An 18,703-nucleotide genomic window follows, 5' to 3' on the forward strand; every position below is an offset into this window, starting at 1 on the left:
CCGACTTCCGGGCGTTTTTTCACTTCCGACTTCCGACTTCCGGATAAGGAAAATCGCTTCCGACTTCCGGATAAGGAAATTCACTTCCGACTTCCGACTTCCGGATAAGAAATTTTTACTTCCTCTGATAGACAGATAGACACAAAAATTGTGTTTTTAGTTTTTTGTTTTCAACGAAAATTTTTTGAAAAAAAACATTTGCATTTTTTTCCCAATCCTACAAATTCTCTGAAAACTTAGCCAATTTGTATGGTTTTAATATAATTTTGTAGGTTTTGACTCGGTTTTTCATATAAACTACGGTTTAAGGTACTTGGAACTTTAGGCCTCTAGGGTTACTTGTTACTAGTACTAGTTAGACCTAAAAAGTAATACATATATATATATATATTTTTTTCAAATTTTAACCTCGTTTTTCTCGAATACTGGGCTTCGTGTACAAAAGCTGAATATATATTCCGAATCTGCGTTTTCTCAGCTTTCGCATGATATAGGCCATGTCCCTAATACGAGAAAGAATGCCAGCTACAGTACTCAATTTTCATAAAACCGTGACCGCACCATTTTCGCTTAAATTTCCAAATTGAAAAAGTCTGAGGTCAAAATTATAAAAATTGAAAAAAAATTCTACGTGCCCTGACATCTAGAGCATACTGTATCCATTCCACGGTCAAATTTCGTGGATATAAAAAGAGAAAAATGTGTGGAATTCCTCAGTTTTCGTCGACAAACTTTAGTGTTTTACTTCTTCGGGTATGTAAGTTCTGAAAACACAGAAATGCGTCAAAGGCGCACCAGTTTCCAGACAACTCTCTCTCCACTCGATCATCGTCGTATTCTCAGAGAAAGGAGTACTCAAACATGGTACTTGGTTCAATTGTGTATTCGATAGTTTTCATCACGGTGATCACTTTTGGCGCCAAACAATGCGGTTCGCCAGTTCATCAAATCAAGTCAATGGAGCCCTCATTCGGCGGATGTGACGGATTCTATGGTATCGGCAAGGGGTTGGCCGACGGATTTCAGCCGGAGCCCGACTCCAAAACTTATGATGTGAGTTTATCTTTATTTCAGATTCCGATACTCCAGAAAGTTCTAAGAAACTTTTCGTATATCCTAAAAATCGCTACAATTCCCGTTCTCCTGAGGAGCCGTGTAGTCCTCTCGGACAATTTTTTTAAAAATTCTTCGCTTTTTCCAACAAATGTACAATATAAAGTGAAAAAACCCGATAATTTGTTGGAAAAGCTTGTTGTCCGAGAGGAGTACACGGAAAAACGCATCCACCAAAGAAGAAAATTGGCAAAAAATGGGGTTTTTAAAAGCGGAAATGAGGGAAAATGGGATTTTTAGAGGTAAACAACGATTTTTCGGCCAGAACCTGGAGTTTTTAGCCAAAAACCCGGGTTTTGACTCAAAATCCTCAAATTTGTGCTAAAAACCAAAAATTGTTGGCTGCAAATAACCAATTCTAACTCAAAAACTCGTTTTTTTCATATTTTGCCACTTATATGAGAAAACGCGGAATTTTTTGCAAAAATCTTGTCCGCGAGGACTACAAGGCCTTGTGTGGAAAACTCTTCCACCAAGGCTCCTCAGGAGAACGGGAACCGTATAGATTTTTAGCATGCTCGTCAATATGAAACGTTTCTTTAAATTTTTTGCAGTTTTGGAATCTGAAATTTAATAATATAAAACTTGATTCCTTCCTCAACCGCCCTTCTTATTCCAGGACCTTGCCGGTATGATATTCGGAAAGTTGAATCCTGGAGACGTGATCAAGTCAATGTTTTTGGGACAAATCATGACTATCCTATTCTGGAGTATTGGTATCATTTGTGTACTGGTTGCACTGGTACTCGGAATTGTTGTGTGTATATGGTCGTGTTGCTCGACGTGTGTGCCCAAGGATACGGTCAGTTCTGAAAAATTCAAGAAATTAGAAAAAATAATTTGTTTTTGAACAAGCCAATTTTGACTTTTCAACTTTCTTGTCATTGTAACTTTTTTGGTCACTGTAACTTTTTGGTCACTGTAACTTTTTTGGTCACTGTAACTTTTTGGTCACTGTAACTTTCTTGGTCACTGTAACTTTTTGTCATTGTAACTTTTTTGTCACTGTAACTTTTCTCAACTTTTCAGAAAGTCCGTTCCGAAGTCACCGGTTACCTCTTCGCCTTCTCGCTCGCCTCCATTTTCATCTTCGCCCTCACCGGTCTCGTCTTTTTCAATTTCGCCGAAACTGACCTCATCGACTCTGTGGATAACACTTTGACTTATGCCAATCAAATTTCTGGAGGTATTTCTGAAAACTCTGTAAATTTGTGAAAAGGCAAACTTCCAGATCTCAACACTGTTATTGGTGGAGGAACTCAACAAATCACATGTGAGGTGAAGTCGACGACAACGAAAACGTTTGCGGACATGGAAAAGTTGATTCGGAATTATGCGACGATTGTTGTGGACGGGACGAAGAAACGAGTGGGACTCACGGAAGTGAATGATGTTGGTTATAAAGGGGGCGTGGCAGTACTGAAAATATTATTTTTTTAGTTCAATGACCAAGAATTCGAGGAGGCCAACACGGCGACCTCCACAGCTGCACAGAATCTCCAAAACTTTTGGAACACTCCCCAGATTCCACCTCTAGTGGCGTCTATCTGTGACATCAATTCAAAAACACTAAAGAACCAGTTGAATAGTGTCATTGCGACGGTTCAAGGACTTACAACAGCCGCTAAAACTATCCGAAATACCAAAGAACTCAAAGATATCAATGCACAAATCAAGACGATCAAGGAGAAGATTCAAGATCAGTCTGCAAAGGCGACGAGCTCTATGAAAAACACGCAGGCGAAGATTGATCAGTCGATGAGCTCGATTACGGATATGTTGACGAAGTTGCAGAAGGACATCGATGCGATTATGACTTCGTTGAAGACGATGCATAAGAATTTTGTGGACGTGAGTTGTATTTTGGGGTGTGTAACTCGCTTAAAATGCAATGTTATGAGTAGGGCTGTTAAAACAGGCGTTTTCGAGGGGGGGGGGGGACCGTATTTTCAGAGTATGGTGCATAAGGTCCCTGGCCACCACGCTAGATTTTGTTCATTTATTTTTCACGCTCAATTTTTTTTCAAATTTTATTTCCGTGAATGTCAAAAAGAAAGATATACAAATTAAATTTCGAACGTTTAAAAACGTGCTCGATTGGATAAGTGGATAAAGGAAATGAACAGTAAAATACACATGCTGGTTCGATTCCCTTCTTTTTCGATAACAAAAGTATACACAATTTTACCACTTTGAACCACGAAATACATTTGCAACCTTTGATGTTCGCTCTCGCCCCGCCCATATGCTCAGCGCTCTGGAAATAGTGATTACATTAAAACAGGACACCCTGGAGGTTGCTCTCGCCCCGCCCATATGCTCAGCGCCCTGGAAGTAGTGATTACATTAAAAAAGGACACCCTGGAGCTTGCTCTCGCCCCGCCCCTAAGCTGAGCGCCCTGGAAGTAGTGATTACCTTAAAACAGGACACCCTGGAGATTGCTCTCGCCTCGCCCCTAAGCTCAGCGCCCTGGAAGTAGTGATTACATTAAAACAGGACACCCTGGAGCTTGCTCTCGCCCCGCCCATATGCTCAGCGCTCTGGAAGTAGTGATTACATTAAAACAGGACACCCTGGAGATTGCTCTCGCCCCGCCCATATGCTCAGCGCCCTGGAAGTAGTGATTACATTAAAACAGGACACCCTGGAGCTTGCTCTCGCCCCAATGGTTTCATTATGACCCCCCACACTTTCTGTTCCATTTTACAACCCCACAGTTATAACCCCTACGATTGCTATCCCCTCTATTCTTGTTTACAGTTTTTTAGCGTGATAATTCAATTTCCGGTTATTCAGCAAAATAATTTTAGCGAAACGTGAGTGGTTATCACGTGTGAAAAACATAAAATTAATAATAACCAAAAGTATATTCAGAAAACGTGGTCTTCATAGCATAGTGGTTAAGAAGCTTGAGTATCAATCGGTTAACGCTGGTTCGATTCTCACCGGCAGCTTCTATGGATTTTGTCTAACAAGTCCTAAGACAACTATGCTGCTTTGCGTTGGCAAAAGCAGGGGACCCTGTGCATCTTGCCAGGGACCTAATGCACCATACTCGGGAAATACGGGGGCCCGTTTTCGGGCGGCAATCGCCGGTTTCATTTCCGGCGATTGTCGCCCACGTCGGAAATGAAAACGGCGATTGCGGCAAATACAATTTTTTTAACCGGCGTTTAACGCCGGTTTTTATCATTTTCATTCATTTTCAGTATATTTTCTACTCAAAAAAGCGGCGTTTGACGCCGGTTTGGAAATGAAAACCGGCGATGGAAGCAAATTTTGGAAATGAACTTGCTTTTCATGCAATTAACGTGAAAATAAGCGGCGCCGGCTTGCCGGCGATTGCCGCAAGTAACAGCCCTAGTTATGAGCCTGAAAAATATACCAAAATGTAGATCTCGACGAGTTCAATGTCTTGGTGATGATACGACCAAATAATTATGCGAAAATCGCCAAAAAGTCATTCCAGCCGGACCTGCGGCACATTAACCCAAGCTACAGTGACCAAGTTACACTGACAAACAGGTTTGGTCACTGTAAAGTTTTTGTCAGAATTATGAATTATTCGAACTTCGCGCTAAATTTTAATGGAGCGCAGATGCTTCATATATATTTTCTCTGATCCTGTGAAGTAACCATCCGGCCCGTATTATAACAAAGACATAGAACTCGCCGTGATCTACATTTTGGTATATTTTTCAGCTCATAACATTGAGTTTGAAGCGAGTTACGCGCCGGCCCGTGTCGGCCCGTTTCGGCCCGGTTTGCAAGTATGATTATAACAAAGACATAGAACTTGTCGAAATCTACAGTTTCGTATATTTTTCGGTCAAGCAACACACTTTTTCTAGTCCGGATCCTGGACCTCAATGACACTTGGCCTCCGTATCGGTGTCATTATTCCGGCAATCACTGGTCTCGTTTTCTGTATAATTGCATTTGTGGCCGTGGCATTATCGCTTAAGAAACAAGATGGGTTCGCCCAAAAACTGTCGGGTACCGTACTCAGTGGTGTCTCCTCTCTGGTCACTGCATCTATCACTCTTATGGTCATCGCCATTATTACATTTGTCCTAGGATGGGGCGTGTCCGCAGTGTGTGTTCCAGTTTTTGAGACACCCGGCTATCAACTTTTCCATCGAATCAAACAAGAGGTCGCACCGGTTGGCAATGGGACACCAGTTGTTGTCAATGTTGGGTAAGTCTACTCGGCAACTTTAATTAATTAATTGCTTTAATTACTTTCAGAAAAATTCTGGAACAATGCAGTAGTGACACGATGACACTGTACAAGGCTATCGATGGGAAGACTATAATTTCGAAGGAATCGATTATCGACCAACTGAAACTCGACTCGTACCGACAACAAGCTAATGGAGAGATTATGAAACAACCGAATTTGACGTTCCCCGTGAATAAGAATTATGAGGTGGGGGTTTCTGTAAATGGGGAAAATTTTGGTCGCTGTAACTCTTCGGGCTATTTTTCGGTACAAAATTTCCAAGTTTCACACTAAAAAAATCTTTTTTTACAGAAAAAAGTTGTTTTTTTAAACTAAAAAAGTCAGTTTTTTGACAGGAAAAATCCGTTTTTCTTTTGACATAAAAACCATTTTTTCGACTGGAAAAATCATTTACTCAACAAAAATCCTATTTCTTTGTCTGAAAATTCCATTTTTGAACTTTTTGACTTGAAAAAGTCATTTTTTCGATTAAAAAGTCATATTTTTCAACTAACAATTGTATTTTTTGAATTCAAATTTTCATTTTTTCGACTTAAAAAATCGGTTTTTAGGACTGAAAAATTAGTTTTTTTTTGACTGAAAATGCCATTTTTGAACTAAAAAAGTAATTTTTTCGAACAATAAATGCCCCCATTTTCGTCATTTTCAGGACTACATCACCAAATTGAACGGATACACGTCTGAGGCAAAGGGAGCGAATTTGGAGGACTGTAATGATGCCTCTCTCAACAACCTCTACACCGCATATATCACTGCACTCGAAAAATCGAATGAACTTGCCAAAAAATTCCAGAAAAATTTGAATGCGTTGAGCGAGAACTCACCGAAAACGGTGGGTCACTTAAATTTCTGCAAAAGTTAAGGATCAAAATTTAGACTGCAATTGCTACGGAGCTCAACGACAATTATTTCAAGAAGGGGGACGCATCGATTAATGAGGCTATCACTAAATTGATGGTACTTTACTTAATTAGTTAATTAGTCAATTTCTCAAAAAAAAACGATTTTCAGACAGATATGGAACAAAAGGTGTTCATATGCCGTCCGCTCGTCGAGATCTTCAAAAATGGAGGACTTTTGATGTGTGAGAGATTCGGGCGGCCAATTCAGGGATTGTGGGCTGGCGTCGGGTTGACCGCGCTTTTCTGTTTCTTCTTGTGCATTTTATTGTTGTTCACATTCCGTTGGTTGAAAACGAATAGCAAGGAGACGGTGGGAAGTGCGAAAGGAAGTTTTAAGGTGGGTACAGGTGTCAAAAAAACTAAAATTTGCGGACAACAGATCCAAATTATCGATACAGAAGAGATACTGTGATTTTCTGATTTGCCCTGACTGAAATCGGCAGATATTTCAAAACCGCACGTTTCGGAACCATTGCATTCCGACACTAAACGTGAAAAAATACTGAGAAACTGACCAAAACCCTTATTTCACGGTTTCCAAACGTAAATTGCCTGAGGTCGGCTGAGATTGTTAAAAATCATAGTGTTGTATAACAGGTGGAAATTGATTGAGAGTTTAGCACCGTAACGGTTACTGTAACTTTTTTTGTCACTGTAACTTTTTTGTCAGTGTAACTATTCTGGTCACTGTATAGTTACAGTTACCAAAATAGTTACACTGACCAAAACCTTGTTTCACGTTTAGAATCGAAATGTCAAGGTTGCAAAATGTCTTGGGTTTCCAAACGTCTGATTTTTAAATGTCCCGAAGCTGAGTGAAACCGGTCGCAGTTTTCAGTAGAAAATGATTAACTTTTGGCATGTCTCCCTAACTGACTCAGTCTCAATAGCTTGTTAGGCTTGTAGATCAAATCTAAAAAGTTATTTTCAAACCGGTGTATCTCAAAATTGGGCAGAGCAACCTGAAAATTGTTAACTAACAAAATGTAGCCCTTAAATTTTTCTACATTTTTGTAATTGACAACCTTTTGGTAGTTCCGCCCCTTTTTGAGATCTCTGATCTTAGAATGCTGGAATCTCAAAAGTGGGTGGAGCTAGTAAAAAGTTGTTAACTACAAAAATATAGTTCTTAAAATTCTCTACATTTTTGTAGTTGACAACTTTTTTGTACAAACTCTCCCTAGCAAGTTGTGTTTCCAGAACGGTCTGGAAGCCAACGACGCGGATTTCAAAAAAGGTGACAAGAAGAAGAATGGAAAGAAGCCTTCAAACAAGAGTGGATCATCTGAAGAGTAACGTATTTTAGACTTCAAATTTCATCAAAAAAATGACGCTATGTATTTTCAGACACTCCTCCCCACCAGTCAGTGCACAAACACCATAATCTCTACTCGTACTGTGTGATACATTCCTACTTGTCGTGTCGTATAAAGAACATCATAATAAACTTGAATTTCAGTTGTACTGTGAAAATTTATAATGGAAATCGAAATGGGAGTAATTTCAAAGGGAATGACACACTCGGATGAACAGAAGGGGCAAAATAGCGAGTTTGGGAAAAAAACAACAGGATACTGTACTGACGAATGGGTAATATAGACACTGATAAAATAAAAGTACAAAAAAAGAGAATAGTGAGAAAAAAAAACAAAAAATAATGATGGATTTTTTTGGGAACAGACCAAAGTAATGAGAAAGAGAAATGTGGTGACACTGTGAGACAGATAGGATATGACATGTGGGTCCTTAATTACAGCGACAGGATATTGTAGTTAGGGCTGTTAGTTGCGGCAATCACCGGCAAGCAGGCGCCGCTTATTTTCACGTTAATTGCCTAAAAAGCAATTTCATTTCCGAAACTTGCTTCCATCGCCGGTTTCATTTCCAAACCGGCGTCAAACGCCGTTTTCATTTCTGAACCGGCGTTATTCGCCGGTTTTCATTTCAAAAAACGGCGTCAAACGCCTGTTTTTTTCGTAGAAAATATACTGGAAATGAATAAAAATGCTGAAAAACCGGCGTCATTCGCCGGTTTTTATTTGAAAGCGGCGGCAATCGCCGGTTTCATTTCCGGCGTGTGTGACAATCGCCGGTTTCATTTCCGGTGTTTGCCGCAATCGCCGGTTTTATTTTCGGCGTGTGCGACAATCGCCGGAAATGAAACCGGCGTTGCCGCCCGAAAACGCCTGTTTTAACAGCCCTAATTGTAGTACTGAATTTTAAAGAGTACCTGATGAGACTGGGGGCGGTAGCACCGACCAGGGAAATTTCGACCACTCGGTATGAATCCTTGTAGATCACAATAGTAGGTCTCAATTACGACGAGCCGGCGGAACGACTTCCCCTTGGTGCCACAGGGTCCAGTTGTTCCTACAAACATTAAAATTGTCAATACAGATTCTGATTAATAAAAACTGTCACTCACCTTTGACCTCCAATAATCTCAAATTTATTTCTTCCATACATAAATGTTATATGGAGACCGTCGCCATTTTCAGGGAATGTTGGCTAAAAAATGCTTGGTCTTACCACGATAAGTACAGTAACCACTCGACTTACAGTGAAATGCACTGATTCTTTTTCAATGAAGACTTGGGAGTTTATTGTATCTGAAAATACAATTTTTAAAAATATATATATAAGTTGTCACCTGAAACTTACCATAACAAATCCTTAGGTTTTCTACACTATGGTTGTTTACATTCCAAAAAATGAACCGATTGTTTCGCATACTTTTTTCAAAAAGGAAGCAGTTGAAGTTCTGAAAAATTAAGGGGTAATTCGTGCATAAAATAAATTTAAAAAAATTGAACAGAAAAGATGGAGAGTCACTTCCACACGCTGTTGTCATGACAGACGATGATTTGGAAGAGACGAAAGCATGCACAAACTCGTGATAGGAATTTAAGAGAGTTGATTAGTAATGAGTTATATAAAACCAAAAGATTATTGAGCTCATGTTGAATGAAAGTTGAAAAACAATTGAGACCTTCTTAATTGATGAAATATAGGAATTGAAGATGTAGCTCGTGAAAGTACAGAAGACGGAATTTCAATTATTAGTGCTGGCTAATTGTATAAACAGATGGTGTGTTTTTGAGGTACAATATCAAAAGATGGAAGATAACTGTGTAAAAAAGAGCCCCGGCAAATGTAACGACCGTAGTCATACAGTAGTTACTGTAAATTCAGATTTTTTTTTGAAAAGTTGAGTTCGATCAAAACAAATACGGAATCGAACCCTGGTACTCACATTTTTCTCTCGAAACCTATCAATATGGGTATCAAAATATCGGGAATTGTAAGGACATTCTAATTGTCTGCACAAAACCATGTCACACTTCAAAAAAATCGAGTTTTGATTCAAAATTCGACAAATTTCGTTGTGAGACCCATTTTTTGAACTTCTGACGCTTTTCCAGTGACGCATTGAAAGTTGATTTTGGAGTGATAAGGTGCCGTGCCCTAACACTAATTATGTAAACAATTAGACACCTAGTATCACTGTACACCCCATGTCTCCATTTTTTCTGTACACAGCTAAACACTAACTAAAGTTTGACGGGTCATAACTCGGTTCACAGAAGGATTTAGCAGACTTTTATTTCAGATTTGGAATCTACACTCTCGAAAGTATCAGGTGTCAAATTCTTGAGTCGCGTGAAAGAGGAAACTTTGAGGATTTCCCTTGCAAAAAAGCTTATCTCTCTATAATTCGTTATAATGATCAATAAAGTAAAGTGAAAATAAAGTTGAAAAAAATATAGAAAAAAAAGCTCTATAATTCGTGTGAATGATGATTTGAAGAGTGTGTGTTTGTCTGTTTGAGGATTGCATCAGAAATCATTATTAAAATTATAGAAATTTAAAAGCCCATAACTCCTGTAGAGGGTACTGTAGCTTTGAAAATAGTGATAATTTTGAAATCGGCAGGATGAGACCTAGCGAAAGAGGGTACACATGGATAGCGAGATTTGCACGAAGTGCTTACAACTACGCTCTACCGAAACCGAAAAAAATTGTGTGCGAGGGCGTTTCGGTTGAGCGCAGTTGTAAGAACTGTGCAGGGCTAATACATATGTATATTTATTTTCTGGCAGGAAACATCTCAAAAAATCTGTACACTGACCAAAATTTATCATTTTGTTTAAAAAAATGTAAGTTTTGTTCGATACGTTCACTTTCAATTTCATCCTGCACACAATCGATTTCTTCTTATTTCAAACGACGCTCCAACCTGAGATAATCCTTCTTCCCCCCCCCCCCCCCCTCCAATTTGCACATATGTTGCTTGCTCACATCTGTCAGGCTACCCGTTGGCGGCATCTTTTACCCCTATAATTTTCGCCTCCAGTTTCGTTGATCCAGCTTTTTCTTGTTTGGAATTGAAATTTAGTGATCGCTCTGGAATTTGTTTTTATTTAATTTTCGATGAAAGTTCAGTTCTATAGAAACGGTATTTATAATACATAAACATACACCATGGTTTTTCAAATAAAAAAAACGATTAGTTCTAAAAAAAACTGGTTTTTTTTCGGTGAAAACATTTTCAAATATATTTTATCACATTATGCGCACAGAAAACTTCTGGCGCTTTTTCCGTGACACATTAAAAATGGGTTTCGGAGTGATAGGGTGCCATGGATCCGTGTGAACTACAGTTAAAAAATTTAAATTAATTAATGAGATACATATACCGAAAAACCGAGGTCCTCTTATAGAAGGGCTGTCAATGTCAAGGCTTTTTTTCAGTCCAAAAAATCAGTTTCTTCGTTAGAAAAACCAGAATTCGCTTGATTTATTAGAAAATGTGAATGAAACGGTGAAATTTGTTGTTATTTTGTTGTTCTTTATTCTCGAGAATACAACTTAGTTTTGAAATTTTTAGTCTAAAAATAGAAGGATAGGGTATTTAAAAAGTAGAGGACCATACATTTAATACAGGTTTAACGGTATTTTTGATTTCCTGTGCATTTTTAACTGTTACAAAGCGTTTTTGGATCTAAAGGGAATTTCTTTGACTCAAGTTGCACACTTTTTCCACCCCTTTTCAGCATTTACCAGGCTCTCCATAATTGGGTTTTCAGATGTAACATGTAATTAAGACGCTCATAGGTAACAGCTTGGTGTATTAGTAATCATCATGTTCCTTGTTTATCCATGGTTCTTCCAATTTGGGTCCTTCTAGCCGATGTTATGAATATCATCTGTAAAATATGTAACACTTACAAATATTTCTGTCATAAAGACAATGCCTATAGTACCTTTCTCAAAATAACAGTAGCCATAAAGTATGGCTACCGTATCTTCTACAATAGTGTGGTATCTCTCTTTGAATGGAAAAAAGAGGAGAACGCAGATGTGCACACCCCCCAATAAGACCATATGGGTGTGCACCAGGGCTGTGCGGCAACAGCTTTTTTCGGCAATTCGGCAACTCGGCAACTAGCCATTTGATGCTTCGGCAACTTTCGGCAACTCGGCAAACTTGCCCAACAATTGCATTTTTTACAGTAGTCTAATAAAAAACTATGTTTACTTAAAATTAACAACAAAAATGAACAAGAAAATTCGTGAAAACACAAAAAAAAGACAAAAAATCAATCGTTTTCCATGAATTTGATGTTTTTCGTCAAAAACAAAATTTTTTTGAAGTTTTCAACTGAGGTCGATTTTCGGTGTTTGTTTAAAATATGACCAGCTGTCGAGAACAATCTTTCATAGCGACTTTCTTATGCGGGTCTTGACAGGAAATAGCTTTTTAAATACTTTTTTCAACAAATTTATCACCTACAAAATAATAAAATTGTTGCCGGATTGCCGAAAAAAAGTTGCCGAAATTCGGCAACCTCAAATTGTTGCCGAAATATGAGTTGCCGAATTCGGCAACGGCAACTCGGCAACTAAAACTTCGGCAATTTCGGCAATTCGGCAACTTGTTGCCGCACAGCCCTGGTGTTCACTACCCTGCGACACCTATAATGGTCCATGGCAATTATGGGATTATAATTATAATTATAATCCCATAACAGAAGGCACGATACAATTCCGCTTCTTTTCTTTTGCAAGGGATCTTCATTATTGGATTAAAAATTCTATTATTAATTACCAATGCTCCTCAACGCTACCTTGCCATATGGGCTTCCATGGCAACAGCGGATTATATTTATATATGTACCTTTACCTTTGCTTCTGCGTCCTTTTTCAATTTTCTCTCAAGAGCTGTGGGAAACTGCAGTGCCGCTGATGAAATTCCAAATCTTCTCTTTTTCATTAAAATGTGTGTGCAATTTTTCAACGGTTCAGGTCAAGTTCACAAATCCACCGTTCTAGAGATAGAGTCTCCCTATTTAGAACCATCGCTGTTTTCTGGATCTACAATGCTTTGTCTTTTTTTCAAAAAAGTCTAGTTTTCGACTAAAAATTTAAAATTCAAGTGGAAAAGAAATATGTTAGTCAATTTTTAGTATGAAAATTCAATTTTTGGTCAAATTTCAATCAAATCTCCTTTAAATCTATGGAAAACGACATCTGGATGATCAGACACACCGACACACATTATATTGGGCTAATTTTGAGTCAATTTTGACGATTTTCAGCCGATTTTCAGCAAAATTTCTCAAGTTCCGCAACTTTCTTGTCTTTTTCAAACAAGTTTACTTTGAAATCTCAAAAGATTTCAAAAAAAATTTTCAAAAAAAGAATATCCATTTTTACCGGCCCGATGTTTGTTTGATAAGATTTTCAGCTTTTTTTTGCATATTTTTCAAGTTTAATCACTTAAAATACGTTGTTATCTAGAAATTCAATGTTGCTCGTTAAAAAATCAGCAGCTGGAATTTCATCTTTCAGCTTGTAGTTTAAGCTCCGCCCACAACTCCCTGCCGCACTTGCGCGCAAAATTTTTATTGAAAATCCTTGTCGGAACTTTATTTTCTTTCACAGTAGGTATTAGTTCGGCACAATTCTTACAACTGCGCTCGACCGAAACTACCTAGAAAATTGTCTCTTTTTCTCTGAGTCTCTCAATTTCGCCCACAATTTTCTACAGTTTCGGTAGAGCGCGGTTGTAAGAAGTGCGCCGTGCTAATAACAACTCTGTTAATATTGATTCGAGCTGGCTTTTCTTGGTCGTAAGCGACATTTCTCAACTTTATGGTGCAGCCATGTTTTGGCTCGTACGCAACCTTGTCCACTAACGTCCTCCTTGTAGAATCGTCGAAATTGGTAGATGAACGGGACGATTTCTCCCAAATGGTAGTTTCTCATCTGAAATAGTAATAGTTAATCAATTGTGATAAGAATACTTGGGGAAAATTCTCAATTTCGCCCACAATTTTCTACAGTTTCGGTAGAGCGCGGTTGTAAGAAGTGCGCCGTGCTAATAACAACTCTGTTAATATTGATTCTGAAAAAGCTTAACATCCACTAAATACAATGACAACAACTAGTTTTCCCATTTCATATTTTTATTCTTTTCAACAAAATTTTGTTTTACAATAAACTGAATTATCTGGGGGAGGGGAAGATGGGGGGAAAGCAGCGAAAAAAAAAATGAACGGATAAGAATCTCTTTGGTTTTTAGTTTCAACACAGTGAAGAAAAAAAGGTGAAAGGGGGATTGGGGGAGGTCAAGATGGGTACGGTAGGAATTCTTCAGAAATTCAGAAAGAATCTGAAATTTCAGAAATGGGAAATGGACTAATTGGGAAATGAAGGGACCGTAGAGAAATTTGGAGTAGGAATCTGGTGGAGTGTAGTTTAGGAGGAAGGGGGCTCTAGTATAACAAATAATTAGAGACTAATATGTCGGGTGTCCCCGAACAGGACGTGGACTCCATCCAATCCATCAATGAAGCGTGGGTGTGTCTCACCGTCTACCGTGAGACGATGCTCGATTTGATTTCTGAAAAAAAAGGAGAATTTTTGTGTAATTTGCAAACTTATCAAATTTTTACCTAGTTTTTTTAATTGCTTGTATTTTACATTTAAAAAATCCAATTTCTTGATGCATACCTAGTTTTTGATTGAATTCGGTGGTATTGTCAAAAATTGGACATGTTCGAAAAAGAACTTTAAAAAATTCAAAATTTTGTACCAAAGCTACAGTAACCCAACTTTTTTTTTTTGAAAACGACGAAAATTTTACCCTGAGCTATACGAAGTCAGCTGTCCTTTGTGGGTGCCAAATTCGAAGGTGGCGACGGCGTTCCTGTCCGTGAAATCTCGCTGAAATTAAGAAATTATTGATTGATTGTGACAGCTAGCTCACTAGAAACGCGCCAACCAAGCCTAAGCATACTGTAGCTAAACTCTAAATCTCAAGATTTTCTGAAGCATGGCTTTTAGACCTGGATTTTTAGGATTTTAGGAATTTTGAAAACAGATTTGAATTCCTCGTGTCGAGACCTTTCCAATGGTACCAAGCATGCAAGGATTGGATTATTTTGAAAAGTTTTTCAGAGAATAACAAAAATTTTACAAAAATTTTCAAAATTTTCAAAACGCGGTCATGATGGTAGTCATTTGAAAGGGAATGACACGCTGATTCTGAAAATATAAATATCGATTGGTTTGGAGAAAAATTTGGAGGGTTACTGTACCTCAAGATATTCGAATTTTTTCGAAAATTTTCGAAAATCTGTAACTTTTCGAGTTTTAGAGGTTTCGGCTTGGTTTTGGGCTGGAAAACTTGGAAATCATTCAGGGGAACTGTATTTTTTGAAATTCCGTAAGTTTCGAAATTAGGCACGGAAAACGGAAGTTTTATGTCAAGTTTTTAGTCAAGTCACTAGAATTGCGCCAAGTAACTCTGCGCTCACTTACTTCGGTTTTCACCTTCTTGCCATCAATGAAAACGTTGAGTCCTTTGTCTGAAGTTCGAAAAAAATTTTAATTAGAATTGAAAAACTTTTTTACTAAAATCAACTCACCCAGCACTATATTGAACTTTCCTTCACCTTTGAAGGACACTTCCCATCTTTCAAATTCTTTGTATTGGGAGTTGCGGAACTCTTCAAATGGCTTGTTATCGACCTGAAAAAGGTTACGGTATGCTCCTTTAAACCAATTTTTTTTCGAAAACTTACTTTCAGTGAGTATACTAACTCATTTGAAGTCTTTTTTGTAATAATTTCGCAAGTGGTCTTTTCGATCTGAAATTGGGAAAAAAAAGAGGTTGTACAGAACTGAAAAATGAAACTTACGGAAAACTTTTCTGAAGCGCTCCATTTTGGAGTATCGCTGTAGTACACCTGAAAATTTTTATTATTTTATTATTTTATTTTCGGCACCCATTTTTGTTGAGGATCCGTCTACTTTTGGTGTATTTTTAAATTTTCAAGCCATATTTTAAGGGTTTATAAGGACTGCACGGTCTTCCACACTGCGAAATATTTTATTTTTTGCACTGAAAATCCACTATTTTCAGGTTTTCAGACATTGTAATCGATGAAAAAAGTGTCCCATCCATTAGAATTGTGTAAAATCAAATTATCTTTCGAATGAGCCAAAAAACAAGAATTTCGATAAGAAAATGACTTTGTTTTGTACTGAAAAACAGATGATTTTCAGCCATTTCAGCCAATAACTATTTCAAAGTATTTTTGAGTACATTTTGTGAAATTTTTCTTTGAAAAATGTTATTTCTTTTTGAAAATCTGTTTTTCTGTATCAAAGCATCGATTTTTCTAACAAAAATGCTCTGTTTTCTGGCTCATTAGATAGAAAATCAAATTTTATACAATTCTGATGAATGGGACCTGTTTTTTTATCAATTGCGACATTTAAAAACCCTAAAAATAGAGCATTTTCAGTGCAAAAAATGATCTTTGTGGAAAATTGCGAACGTGGGAGGAGCCGAGACTTTTTTCATCCGGCTTATTAGAAAAAATTACCTATTTTTCGACTTAAAATGGTTTCTATTGTGAATTTTTAACTTTGGGAAAATCGGGAACCTAAGTCAAAAGTTTGTGATTTTAGCGCGAATATGGATGCTTAATACATAATTGCTGTGTCGACTTCATCTTCAAAACTTTAACTACCTGGTAATTAGAGACTGTTGTATAATTAGTATAGTTAGAGACACTACCTACAGTACCGGACAAAAGTATATTAAGTTTTGGTTTTTTCAGTTGAAAATGCCCAACTTTGAGAATGTGTCATGGTAATACTGATTGTCTCATCAAGTAGATTTTTAATGAATTATATAGATTGAACGTAGTGTTCCATTTTTGTAGTTGACAACTTTTTTGTACGGACACTCCCTAAAGAGTTATGGTCATTTTAAGACGACATATCGTCGAAGTAATTTCTCCCTCAAATCGACTCTTTTCAGTGCAATTTAGTGCGATTGTCTTAAAATGACCATAACTTGCTAAGGAGTGTCCGTATAAAATAGTTATCAACTACAAAAATGGAGTTCTACTTTTGATCTGTATGATCCATTAAAAATCTACTTGATGTGACAAACTCTCAAAGTCGGACCTTTTCGACTGAAAAAAAAAACAAAAACTTAATATACTTTTGAGCGGTGCTGCACATCAGTGTGTCTTCTCGAGAGAAAATTCTCGAGAAAAGGAATTCTCGAGAATCTCGAGAATAGGTTTTTGAAAATTTTGTTTACTATTTACGGCGCGGTGCGGAATTTCGGAGTGTCGTTGTTTTTTTTGTCAAATATTTGTATTATTAAAGCTTTATTGACAAAAAGATAGTTTATCCATTAGTTATTATTGACATTTTTCTTGATTTAATGAACTCGGTTCTCTTGTTAAAAATGAATCTCTTTCAATTTAATCTCAATCTCTATTACACTTGTTCACATACTTATTTTAGTAAAATTGGTTTTTTGTGAGTTTTTCGTGAAATCACTCCTCGAGACCTGAATTTCTCGAGAATTCTCGAGAAATCACATATCATTTAAAGAAAACACATACCTTCTCATCAACCTTCAAAGTACTCTTTCCATTTTTTGTATTCTGTTCATATGTAACAATATGAATATTGACGCCAATGGGTACGATCCAACGACAGTGTGCCATTTTCTTCAGGGACGATTCAGAGTGCCGAGTCATCTTTTTTTTTCTGAAAATTTGAATTTTTACCGTATTTTTAACCTAAAAAACCGAAAAATTCCAAATGGAAAAGCAAAATGGGTAAGGTCGGTATAGCAACCGAGTGTAAACCTGATATTTAGATGAATAAAATGAATAAAATGAAAAAATAAAAAACATAACAAAAATATGATAGCGAAAAGAGGAAAATAACAACTAATGAGCGGTTTAGTCGGAGCATTCGTTCCCCCCTTCTCTAGGGGACGGCATCTCTAAGGGACAGCATGTGAATCATGACTTTTCGACCTGGATTTTTAGGATTTTAGGAATTTTGAAAACAGATTTGAATTCCTCGTGTCAAGACCTTTCCAATGGTACCAAGCATGCAAGGATTGGATTATTTTGAAGAAGTTTTTCAAAGAATAACAAAAAGTTTACAAAAATTTTCAAAATTTTCAGAACGCGGTCATGATGGTAGTCATTTGAAAGGGAATGACACACTGATTCTGAAAATATAAATATCGATTGGTTTGGAGAAAAATTTGGAGGGTTACTGTACCTCAAGAAATTCGAATTTTTAGAAAATTTTCGAAAATCTGTAACTTTTCGAGTTTTTGAGGATTCAGATTGGTTTTGGTCTGGAAAAACAGGAAATCGAGGGAATTTTGAATGAAAAATAAATTGGATACTTAAAGTGGTGGTACGGTAGAAATATGGTATTTTAGGAGAACTTATTTGCAGACTTGCAAGATTCCGGCCCGGATTTGAATTTTTCAACTTTTTCCTCTACAATTTTTTGTCGAAAAATATGTTTTCTGAAAATTTTTCATATTTTTCCTCAAGTATATTTTTCAACAACCTTCGAAGCCTACAAAAAGTTGTTCTTAAGAAATATTTTTCAAAAAAAATCGGGAAATTTTCGAAAAAAAATTTTGAATTTTTTTCAGTACTGAACTTCCGGGCCGGCCGGGCCCTAGAAATTTTACTTCCGGCCCGGCCCGGCCCGTTGCAAGTCTGCTTATTTGTATACTTGAGTTTGTATCACTATCACTGTCGCTATCATATATTGCTATCATTATCCCTATCGCTATCGGTATCGCTATCTCTGTCGCTATCCCTATCACTATCACTGTCGCTATCACTATCCCTAATACTATCGCTATCTCTATCGCTATCCATATAGCTATCCCTATGTCTATCCCTATCGCTATCGTATGTCGCTATCTCTGTCGCTATCCATTTTTTCGTACTCCCCCCCCATTTTCAACACCACATTTGCCTCCCCTCCGGCTCTTCCAAAAGAGCACTCAATTTAAAATGACTCAATTGAGAATGTGCTCATTGAAATTCCGGGATTGTGCTCTTTTTCGGAAATGTGCTCTTTTTTCATAGA

The 18,703-nt window shown here is 37.4% G+C and overlaps 3 protein-coding genes across 3 annotated transcripts; 1 reads left to right on the plus strand and 2 right to left on the minus strand.

The window, feature by feature from the left end:
* Positions 1-861: 861 nt before the first annotated feature.
* Positions 862-7,555, plus strand: GCK72_011252 (uncharacterized protein; the record flags this gene model as incomplete). The annotated part of the gene is made up of 11 exons (XM_053728316.1): positions 862-1,053; positions 1,733-1,915; positions 2,143-2,299; positions 2,345-2,505; positions 2,554-2,964; positions 4,966-5,312; positions 5,363-5,543; positions 6,007-6,189; positions 6,234-6,314; positions 6,369-6,596; positions 7,460-7,555. The coding sequence occupies 11 exons, from the start codon at positions 862-864 to the stop codon at positions 7,553-7,555; spliced, it is 2,220 nt and encodes a 739-aa protein (XP_053587893.1).
* Positions 7,556-8,571: 1,016 nt separating this feature from the next.
* On the minus strand, positions 8,572-8,990 carry GCK72_011253 (uncharacterized protein; the record flags this gene model as incomplete). The annotated part of the gene is made up of 4 exons (XM_053728317.1): positions 8,572-8,629; positions 8,685-8,767; positions 8,819-8,868; positions 8,921-8,990. 4 exons carry the CDS (start codon positions 8,988-8,990, stop codon positions 8,572-8,574), a joined length of 261 nt encoding a protein of 86 aa, XP_053587894.1.
* A 5,063-nt stretch (positions 8,991-14,053) lies between these two features.
* GCK72_011254 (uncharacterized protein) lies at positions 14,054-17,331 on the minus strand (the record flags this gene model as incomplete). Its single annotated transcript, XM_053728318.1, has 7 exons — positions 14,054-14,165; positions 14,409-14,488; positions 15,086-15,132; positions 15,193-15,295; positions 15,349-15,414; positions 15,466-15,513; positions 17,194-17,331. 7 exons carry the CDS (start codon positions 17,329-17,331, stop codon positions 14,054-14,056), a joined length of 594 nt encoding a protein of 197 aa, XP_053587895.1.
* Positions 17,332-18,703: the final 1,372 nt, after the last annotated feature.

The sequence above is a fragment of the Caenorhabditis remanei genome, chromosome III (assembly GCF_010183535.1).
Source record: "Caenorhabditis remanei strain PX506 chromosome III, whole genome shotgun sequence".
In the NCBI taxonomy this organism is placed as follows: Eukaryota; Metazoa; Nematoda; class Chromadorea; order Rhabditida; family Rhabditidae; genus Caenorhabditis; species Caenorhabditis remanei.